Genomic DNA, 16,421 nt, shown 5'->3' with positions numbered 1-16,421 from the left:
GTTTCAACAACATCTGGACAAGCCAGCAGCACTGTGAGGATCATGTTCTTTGATTTTCCCTTTGGAACCGATATAAAAAGTACATGAAATCAGAAAAAGTGTTTGTCTGGATCAAAAAGACTGTAGTTTAAGAGACTGAACGGATGTGTGTCTGGAGCACAAGAGCACCACGGGGACATTAAAATTGCTCATTTTATTTGTGTTTAATTTTATTACATCCTGTATATTAAAAATGCAATGCAATTACAGGAAAACATTTAAAAAATAATGTATTATGAAAAACATAATTGCTGAAAATGCATTGTTTTGTTTTTTTTTTCATACTCATTGACTTACTATGCCTTTAATATTGACCAAAATTATTGTCAGAATTCCTGTCGATAATTTAGTAGCCCTAGTAGCCTAGTAAGTGGTACGTGTCCAAGTAACCTCCACATGGAATGCAGGACATTACCCAAAGCATCACACTACATTTGCTGGCTTGTCTTCCTTGCACAAGGATCATGCTGTCATGTCTTCCCAAGGTAAGCAACTCCTGAATTTAACATTATCAGACCAGGCCACCTTCTTCCATTGGTATGTGGTCTTGTTTTGCAGTCGCTCCCATTTGTGCCTTTTTTCCTTCCCCCCTGTCCATAAATCAGCCCTGGACACTGACTTTTTCAGCAATTCAATATTGTTCTGTCCACCCCTTTTGATAGGGGTCAGAGTCTGCACTGATTGCTGCTGATCAGGAAAACCACACAGGAACTGTATTTATGGAGAGGTTTTGACCCAGTCCTCTAGCCACTGTAGCTTGGTCCGTATTAGATTTGCTAATTTCTTTATGCTGCTAACATGCTCTGCTTCTAACACACCAACTTTGATACAACAATGTTCACTTTCTGTCTCATAAAGCCTATCCCCTAAAGATGGTATGATGAAGACATAATCAGTGTTATTAACTTCACCTGTCAGGGGTCATAATGTTATGTTCGATCTGACTACACAGATGTAAACTGCACATCTCCAAAGAGGGCAGTAGAACTTGTATGATTTGCTTGTGTAAGGTGCAGTTGATGCTTATGAATTTGTACAGCTTACATAACCAGTTGTTAATTTTGAGACTTTATAACTGAACGAAGTTGTTCATATTAAAGTAGCAGTTGATGCCAAACAAGAGCTACATTCATGAATTTCTAGAAAGCTGATCTATCACCTAATAGACTTAGAACTGCCTAGTGCATCCACTGTGCAACAATGCACCAGAGCGATTAAAACATGTGGCTGGTATATAAAAAATATTAAAATAATAGAAAACATTGAGATTCTCTAACCAGTTTGCCTTGTTTTCCAACAAATATGGTACTGGCTCGCAATCCACAATTACAAAACTGTTTATCAGTTATAGGTGAAATTTCAAAGTTGAATAAACTGCTAGTTACCGGTTAGGTTGCTGATCATCATTGTCACCAGTCAGATACTGCAGCAGTCTTCTCTCTAGGTAGGCCTCAATGTCCTTCTCTTCTAGGCAGCTGTCATCTCCAGTAAGTACATCTTTCACCTGAGGGCTCAGCAGAACTGCCTCAAAATCCCCTTCCAACAGGGACTGTAGCAGAGACCCTGTTTCTGAAACAAGTTAAAGAAAACAGTTAAAAATATGTAAGACAGCCATTGCAAAATGGCTCTTTTGCTAATTCATACCAACATTTCATACATGCGTATTGTCATTTCGTCCCTTCTTATTTCGATTTTGTACATGTAAACAATATTTTTTCAAACCAAAATGTATAAATTTATTTTTGTTGTAGTTAAGTATCTATGAATTATGGAAATCAGTACTCATAAATGTTTAAATCTCCTGTGTGATGTAAATCAAATGTATTGTTAACTGAAAACTTTGTGGCTCACGCAATCTATTTAGGCTGTTGAGTTTTAGAAGACAACTTCAGGGCCCCATTTCAGAAAGCTGAATTAGTGGATACTCAAGGGTTTCCCCCACCGTACTATAAGCCTGGCGGGCCGCCATGCTTTACTCCATTCATATGTTTTTCCCCCAACACCGTTAGAGCTATGGCACATTCTTCACTTAAATAACACCACCTTTACCTCAACATATAGCCTATATGATTAATATATAGTGAGATTGACACAAATTATACACCTACAAAAAAATATGTGTCAACTCCTTTTAAGAAGGATGGGTGAAGCCAAACTCCGGCAAAAAAAAAAAAAAGAGTGAACATATCAGTTATTTCAATAACTCACACCACCACATCATTAATTGCAAATGTTGATTATAGCAAATTAATGCTTGGTGCGCAGGCTGGCACTAAGGGGTGCACGAGATGAAAAATGTAATGCCGGTGGTTTTTCCCCACACCATAAAAGATGTGTAAATAAACATTTCCTTAGAATCAAAAACTGTGCATTTAATAAATAACTAAAAATGTATTCACATGATAATGTATGTATTTAGAAGTCTTCTACGCTTCATTTTAAGATGAAATGTAGAAGTTATCTTTACCTACACGTTGTACCATATATGCGCACCTAGCTTATGGCCTCTACTTCATTCATTCTTACAAGTATGCTCAATTGTCTGAAATCAGGGAAACTGTCAGATGAGACATCCAAGGTCAAAGTTAGTGATGAAGGAGGAAAGGAACCAAGAGAGAGAGAGTGAAGAATCAGAGGCAACAGAGGAGAGAATTGCAATGGATCCGGGAGAATAAAACAAGCGGGACTCAGAAAATGTTTCTCTCTCTCTCCTCACATCACGTCATTTACGTCAGTAGAGGGAAAATTAAATTTGGGCCAAAAGTTTCATTTACAAGATTAAATTGAGTGACACGGTCCCTCTATTGATGGCGCAACACCTACAAACAGCGCTGCCCGTGTTGCTGTGACTCTGACCCAGCTACTACCACTGTTGCGCATGTCACGACCATACCGCTGCTGCTGGTGGGAAAATTGGTGGTAGACACGGTTTCTTGACTACGCTCACGCACAGAGCTGTGGTACTTTTTATAGTAATTCAGAGAGGTGAAGTTAGTTTTAAAGATGCTGTTTCAGCGCGTATTCAGACCGGAACAGGGAAACCGGCAACCGGTGGTGGGGCTGCGGGGAGCTGAGGTTTGTTGTCGTGGGCATATTTCCCTTCTGGATGTAACCACTGTGAAATAATCAGGAAATAACTTTTTTATAATTTTTATTTTTAAACGTTTTCACAGTATCAACCATAAATAAACACAAACATAAACATATATGGGAAGCATGCCAATATTCACAAGACAAGGTTTTAAGTACAGAAACGTATCCTTCATACAAAATCTGACCTAAAAGGCATACTATGCAACATTTTTCAGTTAATTAATGTGTTCCATACCGTTTTGGATGATTAAATGAGTCATGTCAGGTCGAACAAAGGATTTCTCGGCCGCCCTGGGGGTCTGTGGGGGAAATACCACACTTGCAATTGCAAGAGCTCTCGGTCCGCACACACAGAAGTCTCGCTTTACGGCGAGAACTCCATGTGTTTTTGCCCTGCCATTCACTATATGCACGCACAAAAGCAACAACAAAGAACCGCGTGTTAACGTCAAATAAACATGCAAGCATATCGAGTTTTATTATTATTATTATTATTATTATTAATATTTGTTTTTTTTATGTTGGCGAGACGCTACCGCGGCGGCCGCAGCGAGGCGGCGGCTGCAGCTTGGCGAGGCGGTGGCGGTAGCGTCTCGCCAACAAAAAATATATATAATAATAATATCAGAACGTGTTCTGATATCTTGCCGCTATCTTGCCGCCTCGCCAAGATAGCGCTGCGGGAAGCTTGATGTTCATACCTTCACTGTGTTAGTCATTGTTTGTACTGCCGTTTTCGTTGCGTTCGCCTGTCTGCTAAGCTCAAAACAACCGCGCCTGGCTTGACGGGGAAACCAGAACAGCTGAGCATCTTTACGACAGTGCACTTTTACTTTCGCCCTCTGGGGGGAGCCTCGCTGGAAAATCAACCCCGGTTGCATAGTATACCTTTAAGGGTTTTATGTACTCAGTCCATTTAGTCCAGATTTTGTAAAACATGTCCTTCTGCATCCTGAGGGAAAAAGACAACTTTTCCATGACATATATTTTGTGTATTATGTTGATCCAGTCCTCAATAGTTGGAGATTCCACTCTCAGCCACTTTCTTTACTTTACTTATATATATATATATATATATATATATATATATATATATATATATATATATATGTATAAGTAAGTTCAGTTTAGTTTAGTAAGTAAGTAAGTTTTTAGCGCACGTGGAACACTTAATTATAAAAAATATATATAGAAGATGCGGTTATACTGCGGTTATAACGTGTTATACTGAGTGATCAGTCTAGTTTTAACCGACATAGCAATCCCTTACGATCGTACTAACAAGTGTTACGTTTTCAATTTTAACCCATTAACTGAACGATAATGTAACGGCACTATTCCTATATTTCGCTAAGAGAAATAAAACATCTTGATTTTCATGCCGAATTGTCTGGAAATGAGGCGGAGTTTACTGCGTTCAGCAAGCTGAATGCGCGCTCCCGACGCAGGGGATACAAATCCTGGCGGGGATACCTAGTTTGGCACGACACCGTGCACATTTAACACCCCAGCCTTTTGCTCTTTGTTTATCAACAACGAGATATGTCGATTTTAAAAACAGAACAATGTATTAGGAATTAAAAAAAATCAATTTCATTTTATTAGAATGTGATGTTTAAAAATATTTAGACTTCGCAAAGCTGGAGGTTAAAAGTTTTATTGATTTCAAACACTCTCCTGATGCAGGGGTTACAATTTCTGCCAGGGATAAGTCGTTTGGCTGTGCTATCCTAGCGCAGCAGGTCTTGGTGATATCACAGTAAAATGAGCAAAAGTCTGGACTATTTCTGCCCTGTGATGGACTGGCGACCTGTCCAGGTTGTACCCCGCCTCTCACCCATTGACAGCTGGAGATAGACACCGGCACCCCTCATGAACCCAGCAGGGATAAGCGTGTTAGAAAATGAAGGATGGATGGTCTGGGCTATTTATTTTTATTTGCCATAAAGATCTTTGCCAACTGGCGCCAGAAAATGCTATTATTGGGCTTTCTTCGTCTGGAAACAAATGTTTACAACACCTTAGACATTGAACGCACTCAGCTGACAATACAGCGATCTGATTGGCTGAGCAGCAAAAATCGAATCACGTGACCTCTCGGCCCGGAGCGCAACAGTTTAGATTTTTTATCAGCAATAACTTATTAATGTGCAAGTGAAAACGTGGGATTATTGGTGTTTTGAGATCACTGCTATGTGTAGCAACTTATCTAAATGCAAGAAAGTTGCCGTCTGACAGTTCATACGAAACTTCTTAAGGAGACGTCCCACAGATTCTGGCCCACGGACTCGTTTTGAGGAAACTACGGTTGTAGCTCAGTGTCTGCCTTGCGGTGGTTGCAGAGAGGTGTCTGTTTTGCAGAATAAATCATCCGCCGATGAGTTATTGATCTGGAAAGCCGAATCTGAAACCACCGAAAAACATTTCAGATCCCAAATGTACAGCGTTCTAATTCTTCCAGTCTATTAGCAGCTTCCCGTAAGAGGTCGGACACTGAACGTCTGTCTGCTGAGTTATTATTAAACAATGCTTCATGTCGGGGAAAAGCCATGTAGATTTGACCGACACAGTAAAATGCTAACCAACCAATGGGAAGAAGTTGAGCCCTTAAGACACAGCCCTCCTCATTTGCATAATGAGGCAGAAATGCATACAGAAATGTAAAAAGGACTGGCAGAAATGTAAAAAGGAGAGACAGAAATGTAAAAAGGACAGGCAGAAATGTAAAAAGGAGAGACAGAAATGTAAAAATGGCAAACAGAAATGTAAAAAGGACAGATAGAAATGTAAAAACGAGAAACAGAAATGTAAAAAGGACAAACAGAAATGTAAAAACGAGAAACAGAAATGTAAAAAGGACAAACAGAAATGTAAAAAGGACAGATAGAAATGTAAAAAGGACAGATAGAAATGTAAAAACGAGAAACAGAAATGTAAAAAGGACAAACAGAAATAAATAGCATCTGAGAAATAAATAGGGCAAAAAAATACAAAGAAAGAATAAAACAGACAAAAATATAACATGCACATAAATAAATACTTAAAAAAATTATTAATAAATAAAATGGCTAATTAAAGGAAATATATACATTTTGTCTCACTGTATAATTCATTTTCTATCTGCATTTATTTGTGCATTGTATTTTTGGTGGCACATAATTGTATGCATATTAAGTTATTGAGCATTTATTTATTTCTGTTTTTATTTTTAAATATGGAAGACTTGGTCCTCCATACTCCAGGGCTCAACAAGAGTTCATCTAAAGATGTTTTAGAACTGATTGGTGAACTTTAGTTTATATTTCAGAAAGTTAGTTATAAGTAGAGTTATGTGGTTTTTTGTTTTTTGGATACAATCCGGGTTAGCACCCGAACATCCCTTTCAGACAGCTTCCTCGTGCGTCCACAGTTAATCCTGTTGGATGTGGTTCATCCTTCTTGGTGATATGCTGACATTACCCTGGACACCGTGGCTCTTGATACATCACAAACACTTGCTGTCTTGGTCACAGATGCAAGGCAAGGGAAATTTATTTATATAGCACAATTCAGTACATAGAAAATACAAAGTGCTTTACATGATTAAAATATAGCAAAATAAACGCAAGTAGGAATAAAATGTAGATAGAAAATAGAATAAAAGCAAGTACAGATAGAATGTAGAAACAAAGAAGAACATTAAAAACAGTAAAACAGTTTAACTAGAACAGTCAAAGGCAATTTTAAACAAATGTGTTTTTAATCTTGATTTAAAAGAACTCAGACTTTCCGCACTTTTACAGTTTTCTGGAAGTTTGTTCCAGATAAGTGGAGCATAGGAACTAAATGGTGCTTCTCCTTGTTTAGTTCTTGTTCTAGGTATGCAGAGTAGGCTGGAGCCAGAAGACCTGAGTGGTCTGGAAGGTTGATGCCCTGATAACAAGTCTGTAATGTATTTAGGTGCTAAGCCATTTAGGGATTTATAGACTAACAGAAGTATTTTAAAGTCTATTCTCTGAGATACAGGGAGCCAGTGGAAGGACTTTAGAACTGGTGTGATGTGCTCTACTTTCTTAGTCTTAGTGAGGACGCGGGCAGCAGCGTTCTGGATCAGCTGCAGCTGTCTGATCCACTTTTTAGGCAGACCTGTGAAAACACCGTTGCAGTAATCTATTCTACTAAATATAAACACATGGATTAGTTTTTCCAGATCCAGCTGAGACATTAGTCCTTTAATCCTGGAAATGTTCCTCAGGTGATAGAAAGCCGACCTTGTCACCGTCTGTAAATGCTTTTGGAGGTTCAGGTCTGAGTCCATCACTACTCCCAGGATTTCAGGCCTTGATCAGTGGTTTCTAGCTGAAGCGACTGAAGCTGTGAGCTAACTTTTGATCTCTCCTCTATTGGTCCAAATATTATTACTTCAGTTTTGTTTTTATTCAATTGAAGAAAGTTTTGACACATCCAGCAAGATGTGCACCAACAATTTGTCCTCCTTTGAACTCACCCATGTCAGCCATAATGTTGTGTGCATTGCAATATTTTGACCAAAACTGTGCTCTTACCCTGCTAATTGGACCTTCACACTCTGCTCTTATTGGTTCAATGTGCAATTAATGAAGATTGGCCACCAGGCTGGTCCAATTTAGCCATGAAACCTCCCACACTAAAATGAGAGGTGTTTCAGTTTCATTGTCCAACTCCTGTATATAGTGTATTTCACTTACTGAATTGAGTTACTGAAATAATTGTCTATACTTTTATTTATTAAGATTTAATTCTAGTGTTTATGTAAGGCAGAGGTTACAAATGTAAACATTACGACCTTTTGTTTGGACCGTTTTTGCCTTTTCTTCTTTCTATTAAAAACGGCTCTACGAAAAGAAGTGGAAACAACGCCCCCAAAATGACGCTTGTGGCCAAAAACTGTATTATGTCAGTAGTGGTTTAGGACTACCGTAGCAAATGAATGGGAAACCTTAACTGTCGGCTGTCGCCAATTAGCTCATTAGCTGCGTCTCAGATCGAAATACGCAGTTTGCAGCTCTGCAGACGCAAAGTTTTCCCGGTCGGCAGGTTTTGATGAAGACAAATCCTTTTCACTCAGAAGGTTTGATTTTAAAATCCCCAAGCGATGAGAGCCTACGACCAAGGAACTCGGAAGCTTTGCCTTTGACGGTCATGCCCACCACCAGGCGGGCGCCTTCTTCAACTTCTTCAGAAGTTGAACGATTCTAGTTATAACTATTATGCATTGATGATGTCAGATCGACAGATTCAACTTATTTAAAAAATAAATAATGAGTATTTTGGTATAATTTGTTAGTAATTCTTTCTAAAAGCCCAACAAATGTTATGAAAAGCTTCCGAAATTAGTTACAATCTGCCCATAAGCTATTCTTTTTCCAGCTCAATGTGTTCAAAAGCCTAATTGGTTGGAAACCTGCCTAATTTGGCAACACCAACTACACTATTGCTATTTGTTTGTTCGTTACAGTAGTCACAGAGCAACTGTTCAGTCTGAAATTTTATATATATATATATAATTTATTTTTTAAATAAGTTGAATCTGTCGATCTGACATTATCAATGAATAATAGTTATAATGAACTAGAAAATTTCTGAAGAAATTTAGCAAGGCGCCTGCCTCGTGGTACCGTCGACAATACTAACAGGAAGTAACACTGCGAATTTCAGGTTCCTACGGTCTTCACAGCCCTCGCAGTGGCCGTTGAAAGGTGCCATGTTAAGTCAAAGGACCTCCTAGGAGCCTCTTGGTAGCAGCGTTGTCATGGAGACTCACTGACAGCTGCAGCCCTCTCTTTAAAGGCAGAAGAACCCTGGCTAAGCGGAAGTTGTTAGGAACTTCCTAGAGCAGGGATTCCCAAAGTGTGGTGCGTGCACCCCTGGGGGTGCGCGAGCTGCCACTAGGGGGTGCGCGAGCTGAAATCTGTAATGGCGGTTTGACAGTGTTTTTTCCCCACACCATAAAGACAGGTAAATAATCATTTCTTTTGTGGAAACAAAAATCAAAACAGCAAACTTAATAAATAAATAAAATGTATTGACATGAAAATCTATTTATTTTAAAAAGTGTTGTTCTACACTTCATCGTAATATGAATTTATCTTCTTCTACGCATTGTGCTTCAATGCATAGAAGAAGCAGCTTGTGCCCTCTACTTCATTCATTGTTGCAAATATGCTCAGTTGGCTGAAACCAGGGAATCAGAGGCAACAGGTGAGTGAATTGCAAACCAATGACAAATGTCTCTCCAACTCTTTCCTCGCTTCACGTCGTGTACGTCAGTAGAGGGACAATTGAATTCGGGCCAAAAGTTTTTACAAGCTTAAATTGAGCGACCAGTCTCTCTTTCTTTCGCGCAGCGCATCCAACCAGCGCTGCTCCTGTTGGGGTGACTCTGAACCTCTACCAGCACTGACGCGCATGACTTCGCCCACCCCGCTGCAGCCTCCGCGATTTATTGACTCTTCACACACAGAGCTGCAATAGGTTTCATTGAGAGTCAGACAGGCGCAGTTCATTTTACAGATGCGGTTTTAGCGCATAGTCACACAGGGACAAACCGAGGGTGGGGCTGAGGGGAGCTGAGGTGTGTTGCCCTGGGCGTGTTTACCTGCTGAATGTAGCCGCTGTAAAAGGTTTTTTTTCTCTGATTAATAAAATATTTATGGAGCGCTCTGTTGTTACTCTGGACTGCAGTTATCTCTCTCTCTCGAGCGCGCGCTCGTCATCGGACACAAATCAAAGTTCTTCGTGTTTGTAAATTGTGACTCAGATTAAGAAGCTGGTGCACAAAAAAAGTGAGAACACACACAGGTAGATCATCAGTTTAATCCTTTGCCTCAGAGACGTTTCAGGTTGTGGAGGTGAGGCCGATCTGAGCATCTCTTTCTTTCTCTCGCTCCAGGCTGAGCCACTGATGCACCTGCAAAAGCCTCAGGATTCTGTTGTGGATGTTGCAACTTTATTGAAGTTTAATTCAAATTATGTTCTAATTTTATTCCCACAACTTTTGTTAAGATGGTTGAATTGATGTAACTGCAACAGAATTTTTTCTTTTTTTTGTGGTGGGGGGGGTGGGGGTGCGCCAAGCCGGTTGAGACACTGAAGGGGGTGCGCGGCTGAAAAAGTTTGGGAACCCCTGTCCTAGAGCTACTTGCGGTTAGCAACATGCTAGCCATTAGCCGCTAACATGGTTGTGTTCAGTATCACCAGGTTATGGTGCTCTGTGAGTTTGGTTGAAATCCTGTACTGATAAGTGCTTAAAAAGGGAGAAAATCCTAAAATTCACCAAAGAAGTTTGTACAAGCTTCTTAGAGCTACTTCCGGTTAGCAACATGTTAACCGTTAGCCGCTAACATGGTTGTGTTTGGTATCACTAGGTGAGTGTACTCTGTTAGTTTGGTCCAAATCCTGTACTGGGATGAGGCTCAAATAGGGAGAAAATACGTTGTTTATAATGTTGCCATGGTAACTCAAAATGGTGGGTGGTACAAAAAAAATACTTTATGGGATCAGCACACATGTTTTAATATACACACTGTGGGGATTAAAATACAAAACTCCAAGTCTCCCACACCGGGAATCGATCCCACAACCTCTTGCATGCAAAGCCTGCACTTTGCATCTGAGCTATACTATAGCCATATATGGGCATGCATTTCTGGGACCATAAGGGGTTTGGTCCCCCATTGAAAAGCATTGGATTTTTGACACCTCATAGCTTGGAGATGCTTTATGCGACGTAGCCCAAATTTCTTGTGGAGCTTTCTCTCTAAAGTAAGAACAGACTCTGTGAAGCAGAAGTTGTGAGACCTTGCTACAGCTACTTCCGGTTAGCAACATGCTAACCATTAGCCGCTAACATGGTTGTGTTCAGTATGACCGGGTGATTGTACTCTGTCAGTTTGGTCCAAATCCTGTACTGGGAAGTGCCTCAAAAAGGGGTGCCAATACTTAATGTCACCAAACGTGACCAAAGTTCATGGGTCAGATTGGCCTCCTTTAGCAACTCAGCCTCACCACATCTGGGCCCAGAACTCAACATTTGACCAAAATGGTGTGTAGCGCCATTTCCCACAGGTGGGTGGTGCTGTATTGGCCAATAGACCCCTTGCAACCACGTGACTCCGTTACCCAGAACCCCTTGCGTTGCGGCCATATTGGTTGGCACGCCATTTGACGAAATGACGAGTTCTCCAGGTATTTTTCTTCTTTAGATAACGTATCACAAGATCGTTTTAAGAGTAAGTTGATGGTTGATGGTATCAGATTGCCAGATCCACACAGCATAAGCCTGAAGGGACGGAGCGAGTCTGTGAAATGCTGGCCAAGGGTTTCGTACCGCGACACAGCTGCTTTATAAACACGCAGGCCAGTATGGACAAGAGAGCACGAAAAGCCCCTGAAACCACTGGACGGCTGCAATTATTTTATATCAGGAAAAAGGCTCCAGCAAACGCCCGCGACGCCATGAGGGATTAAGTGGGTCAGAAAATGGATGGATGGATGTTCAGACATGTTTGTGTAACAGCACAAAGTAGAGAGGAAGACCCGCCTGGTAGGTTAAAAAAAAACATCACTCACTACGGATTATTTTGGTGTTTTTGTCTTGTTAAAATGGGTGGAGGTGTCGGCGACATTGCAGCGTAAACATGGAAGTACTAGCGCCCGTGAACGGGCGGAGGGGAGGTGGCGATCGTTACACTGGCCGGAGAGCCGCCGCAGTCTGGAGCAGCAGGAAGCGGGTGCAGCAACAGCGGCTCTCCGGCCAGTGTAGCGATCGCTACACTGGCCGGAGAGCCGGAGAGCCGCTGCTGTCTGCTGCTTCAGACAGCGGCGGCTCTCCGGCCAGTGTAACGATCGCTACAGCAGCAACAGCGGCTTCTCCAGCCCGTGTAGCGATCGCTATAGCAGCCGCCGTAGCCGCCGCTGTCTGAAGCAGCAGACAGCGGCGCTACACGGGCCGGAGAAGCCGCTGTTGCTGCTGCTTCAGACAGCAGCGGCTCTCCGGCCCGTGTAGCGCCGCTGTCTGTTGCTTCAGACAGCGGTGCTACACGGGCCGGAGAAGCGGCCCGTGTAGCGCCGGCGGCTACAGCAGCAACAGCGGCTTTCCTTCTACCCGACTCCATTCATTCCTATGGGTTTTTTGGGGGTGGTTTTTCGCTAACTGCGTTGCCATGGTAACTTGAAACCCCAATAAAAGTAATAGCACACATCTCGTAATCGAGCCGCACGTTTTGATACCTATATTGTGGGGGTGCACGCTACGGTTTGGGCCGCGTTAATCATGACGGATGAAAAATAAAGAATAAGATAGAGACGCCTTTAGAGGTGCATAGTAATAGGTGCCTCCATGCATTTGCATGGAGGCACCATGCAAATGCTTTGCACAGCACTGCCTCCTCATTGCAAATGCTATGGCAGGCGCCTAATAATATTGTTATAATAAAACAAGAAAAGAATAATGGTTAATCAAGTGTTTGGTCAATGTAAACGCCCAAGAGGGATTGAGTTCTACTTATCACCTTAAAAATATTTCATGACTGCGTGTAAGAGAAATGTTTAACTGAGCTATACTGAGTGAAATTAAGTTCATATTAAGGTAGATTTACAACTCATGTTGGGAAGCTATTTATAATTTATTTTTTCTGGGTGAAATATCCAGATTGTTAAAGAGATCTTGTGTGTTATTTGGTTGTCTGATTGTACATTTTGTTTGGAGCCCATATGCGCAGTTTATTTTCTTTGCTTCAGCGCAGTTGTGTGCTAATGGCATGTTCTTATGTGTTTAATAGTTCTGTGCTTTTAACATGAGAGAGTTTGAGATTTGGCCTTATTTTTTCTTTTAAGTTGGGCAGGTTTTATGCTGGTTTAGGTTACTGGAAACTAACAGTGATATAGGGTAACCTGTAGCGCTGTGTCTTAACTCAAAAGTCCAGCATAACCTACACGTTAATAAACATGAGCACTGGTGTCAGGCTGAACACTGACTGAAGTAACAATTCTGACTAGAACAGGTTCTGTGATTATAGCAGCTACGAGAACAAGGAGCAGAACAAAACAAGAGTTCCCTTCTGCCTGCAAGTAACTCAAGTCTGTTCAGTTTGGCAGTTTTAGTGCTTGATTCTGCTCCTTGTGCTGCTAGCTGTCCTAGCTCACCCTGCTAGCGTGAATGTTTACTCCAGTTTAGACTTCAGTGCTGACATTTCAAACAGAAATTAATAGCGCTCCTTCCAGCTCGCTCTCTGCTTCTATGTCTCTTCTTGTAATTGTTTGGTAATCAGACCAAATTTCCATCCCGCTCTACCGACACCAACGGTGACCACAGCCGAACCGCGGCGGCGACTGAAGCAGTGTTGCCAACTCCTCAGTAAGGAAAGTAGCTATTGGCTGTGCTAAAAGTCGCTAGAAGTCGCTGAATTATGTCATCGCCTAATTTGCATAATCTGCCACATGATGTGATGTGCATGTTATTGACGCTGTGGGAGAAATAACGTTGTTAGAGAGAGACAAAAAGTGAGTAAAAACACTCAAAATATATAGAGCTACTTTTTTTGTCCATTAATGTTTATTTATTATTATTATTAATAAATAAATCCCGGAGCATGCGCGCTTCATTTGCAGTCTGGACGCTGAGGGTAAACATGCTGTGGCTCTAACTGCAGCGCTGAGAGGGACTCCTGCGTTAGCGGGAGAACGGGGAGGCGCCCCACGGCAGCACCTGCCGCTGGAGGACAAGAGTAGGAACGATACGTGCTTTCACGTCAGAGTCTCCAAAAGTCGCTACATTTGTCACTAGTCACTTTTTTGAAAAAGAGTCGCTGGATGGGTCTGAAAAGTCGCTAAATGTAGCGACAAAGTCGCTGAGTTGGCAACACTGGACTGAAGGCTATGACTCAGTATCCTGCCCCTCTCCAGCTGTGATTGGCTAGCATGTTGCCTTCAGTCGTTGATTTGATTGGTTAAATTGTATGATTGACACATCAAAGATAGTACTAAGAGGACAATGGCACTCCGAGGTAAAAAAAAAAAAAAGAAGACCCTGGCTTCCAGTCCAGGGTCTGCTCCGCGCTCAACCAGAAGGCACAAATATCGCTCCATTATATAATCGGGGAAACGTAGACGGCGGCAAGAGCTGCTATAGACGGCAATTTGCCACCGTTGACCGGCTACTTTTGACAGCCCTGAATATTAATAATAAAAAAAAAGAGTTTCAAAAGGGCATTTTCGTTGATAAAGGGCAAACTTCCTAGTGCTTTAGCACCATCTAGTGTCTATATGCACGCCCCTGGCAAGCAGGATGTGGGGGGATTCACTATCATGTTATCATACAGCAATGGCCAGCTGATGTGAACATTTTATGCAAACTCCAGCAGGCTCATTACTTACTAACAAAGAATTAATGTTCCTCAACTTGCCCAAATGGTCCAATGCAACTCTCCTCATCTTTTATTAGCTTTTCATTCCAGTAGGGAGCTGGCTTAGCTCATCATCACTGATTGCATTCGTTTCCCCGGTGGAGACAACAACCAACACAGCCAGAGAAGGAGGAGGTGTTCTGAGCTGTATCACATAACCTGGCCACATTAAGAAAACTGCCCCACACACACATACATGAAAACATCCATTAAATTTAAGTTAAGAATAGACAGCTCAGCATGGCAAGATTATTAAACTAGCAATATTCTGTATAAGGTTTTAGGAACCCAAGCAATACTTAGCAATCTTGTACATGTACATAAGTGGGATTTAGAGTTGTTGTAATCAAATTCTCTCAGCACATCCTACCTTGCTGCCATAATCCATAGAGCATGTTTTTTTTTTTTTAAATGCAAGCTAATAACGCACAATATTGCTTCCCATGTCCATTTACAACATCTAAATGAATCTACAAGGGCCAGGAAATTGTTGACAGAATGAGCAGAGGTCCTGCATTTCAGGTATGCAAGTCCTTACATGAATATAAACATGTTTGAATCCCAAAACGGATCCCATAACGGCCTTACATACTTAATTGACTGCAAAGGGCCTTGAAATGTAAAAAAAAATAAAAATAAAAAAATCCCTAAGATGTATAACACTGGCTAAATCTGCGTTCATTGCTGTGGTTGAGGATGTCTTTTTCCCTTCTGCCATTCACCACCTACAGAAGTAGGGGTCAGACAGCTATATGATCTGAATATTTACAGGGTGTAAAAGCCAGTTGGTACAATGTTTTCCCCTACTGATTAGCTGCGAGAAACAGCTTTGATAGCATAATCCCAAAATGCCTATTAAAAACAGTAGCCATGTCTACAAAGTCGGAACATCCTGATCTGATTTTAGGTATCAGGTTGGGATTATGATCAAGCCATTTAAATGATTGGTACCAGTGTGTCTTGAAGAAACCCAACTCCTGATAGATGTTGCAGATATACTGTGTGATTTTGTTAGCAAGTAAAAGATGGGCTCATATTCTGTCACAAAGTCAAATTCCCTGTTCACTTGCAGATACCCCCGATTAGTCAAACAAATGACCCCTATGCAGTACCCTTAGCTTCAATAAGGTGCAACTGGCATTGTAAAGGAGCTGTGAAGATTCTCATCTCACTTCTGGTCTAATGAAACCCAGGGGCTGCCAAAAGAGCCCAAAGAGGAGGGAGGTAGAGGACAAGGAGGAGAATGAGCAAGGCTCTGGCTTTATGAGAGGGGAAAATTAATGCCTGTGGTACTGCCACAGATTTAATGAAATTTCAGCTCCTCTTCAGGCATGCTGATGACATGGCAGCAATTATGGAAAACAAAGGAGAGGCTCTCAAATTACTTCATAAGTCAAAGGTTCGAGCAATGAACTTCCATTAATAAGACAATTGTGAATGGGATTTGCAAAAGTGCAAAAGACTGAGCAACAATGATAGACCCAAGATGAACAATCTGAAAAAGCTCACAGGGACACAGCAGTTCCTTTACCATTTACAGGTCACCTCTTAGCCTCTATCTGCTGCAGGAAATCCTGCTGGTGGTCTGCATTTCTACCAATAAGGGGAGTAAATCAGATCATCTCAAGAGGTTTCTTGCACATTAGGCTTGTCCTTAATACTGTCAATTGAATGCCCTTATGTGGTTGAAAAGGTCTCTCCACCTGATACATTGAAACTCATATGACCCATTTTGCAAGGGGTTATCTAGTGGCAACATAGCAAATTACTCTACAGTGGGGGAGCAGGACAGATCTCAAAATTGCAGCAGTGCAAGTTGCTAAAAGAACAAAGACAGAAGAACCTTTTAAGGCTTTTAAACACAAA

The 16,421-nt window shown here is 41.4% G+C and overlaps 1 protein-coding gene across 1 annotated transcript in view; it reads right to left on the bottom strand.

The window, feature by feature from the left end:
- Nucleotides 1-16,421, bottom strand: part of ttc27 (tetratricopeptide repeat domain 27) — a gene marked incomplete at its 3' end in the record, with an annotated part of 176,843 nt that overhangs the window by 124,294 nt on the left and 36,128 nt on the right. Inside the window, 1 exon segment of the mRNA XM_036130656.1 lies at nucleotides 1,425-1,608. Coding sequence (XP_035986549.1) covers nucleotides 1,425-1,608 — 184 coding nt within the window.

Source organism: Fundulus heteroclitus, unplaced genomic scaffold (assembly GCF_011125445.2).
Source record: "Fundulus heteroclitus isolate FHET01 unplaced genomic scaffold, MU-UCD_Fhet_4.1 scaffold_37, whole genome shotgun sequence".
NCBI classification, from domain to species: Eukaryota; Metazoa; Chordata; class Actinopteri; order Cyprinodontiformes; family Fundulidae; genus Fundulus; species Fundulus heteroclitus.
The sequence above is the reverse complement of the archived record's forward strand: the minus strand, read 5'-3'. Positions and strand labels throughout refer to the sequence as shown.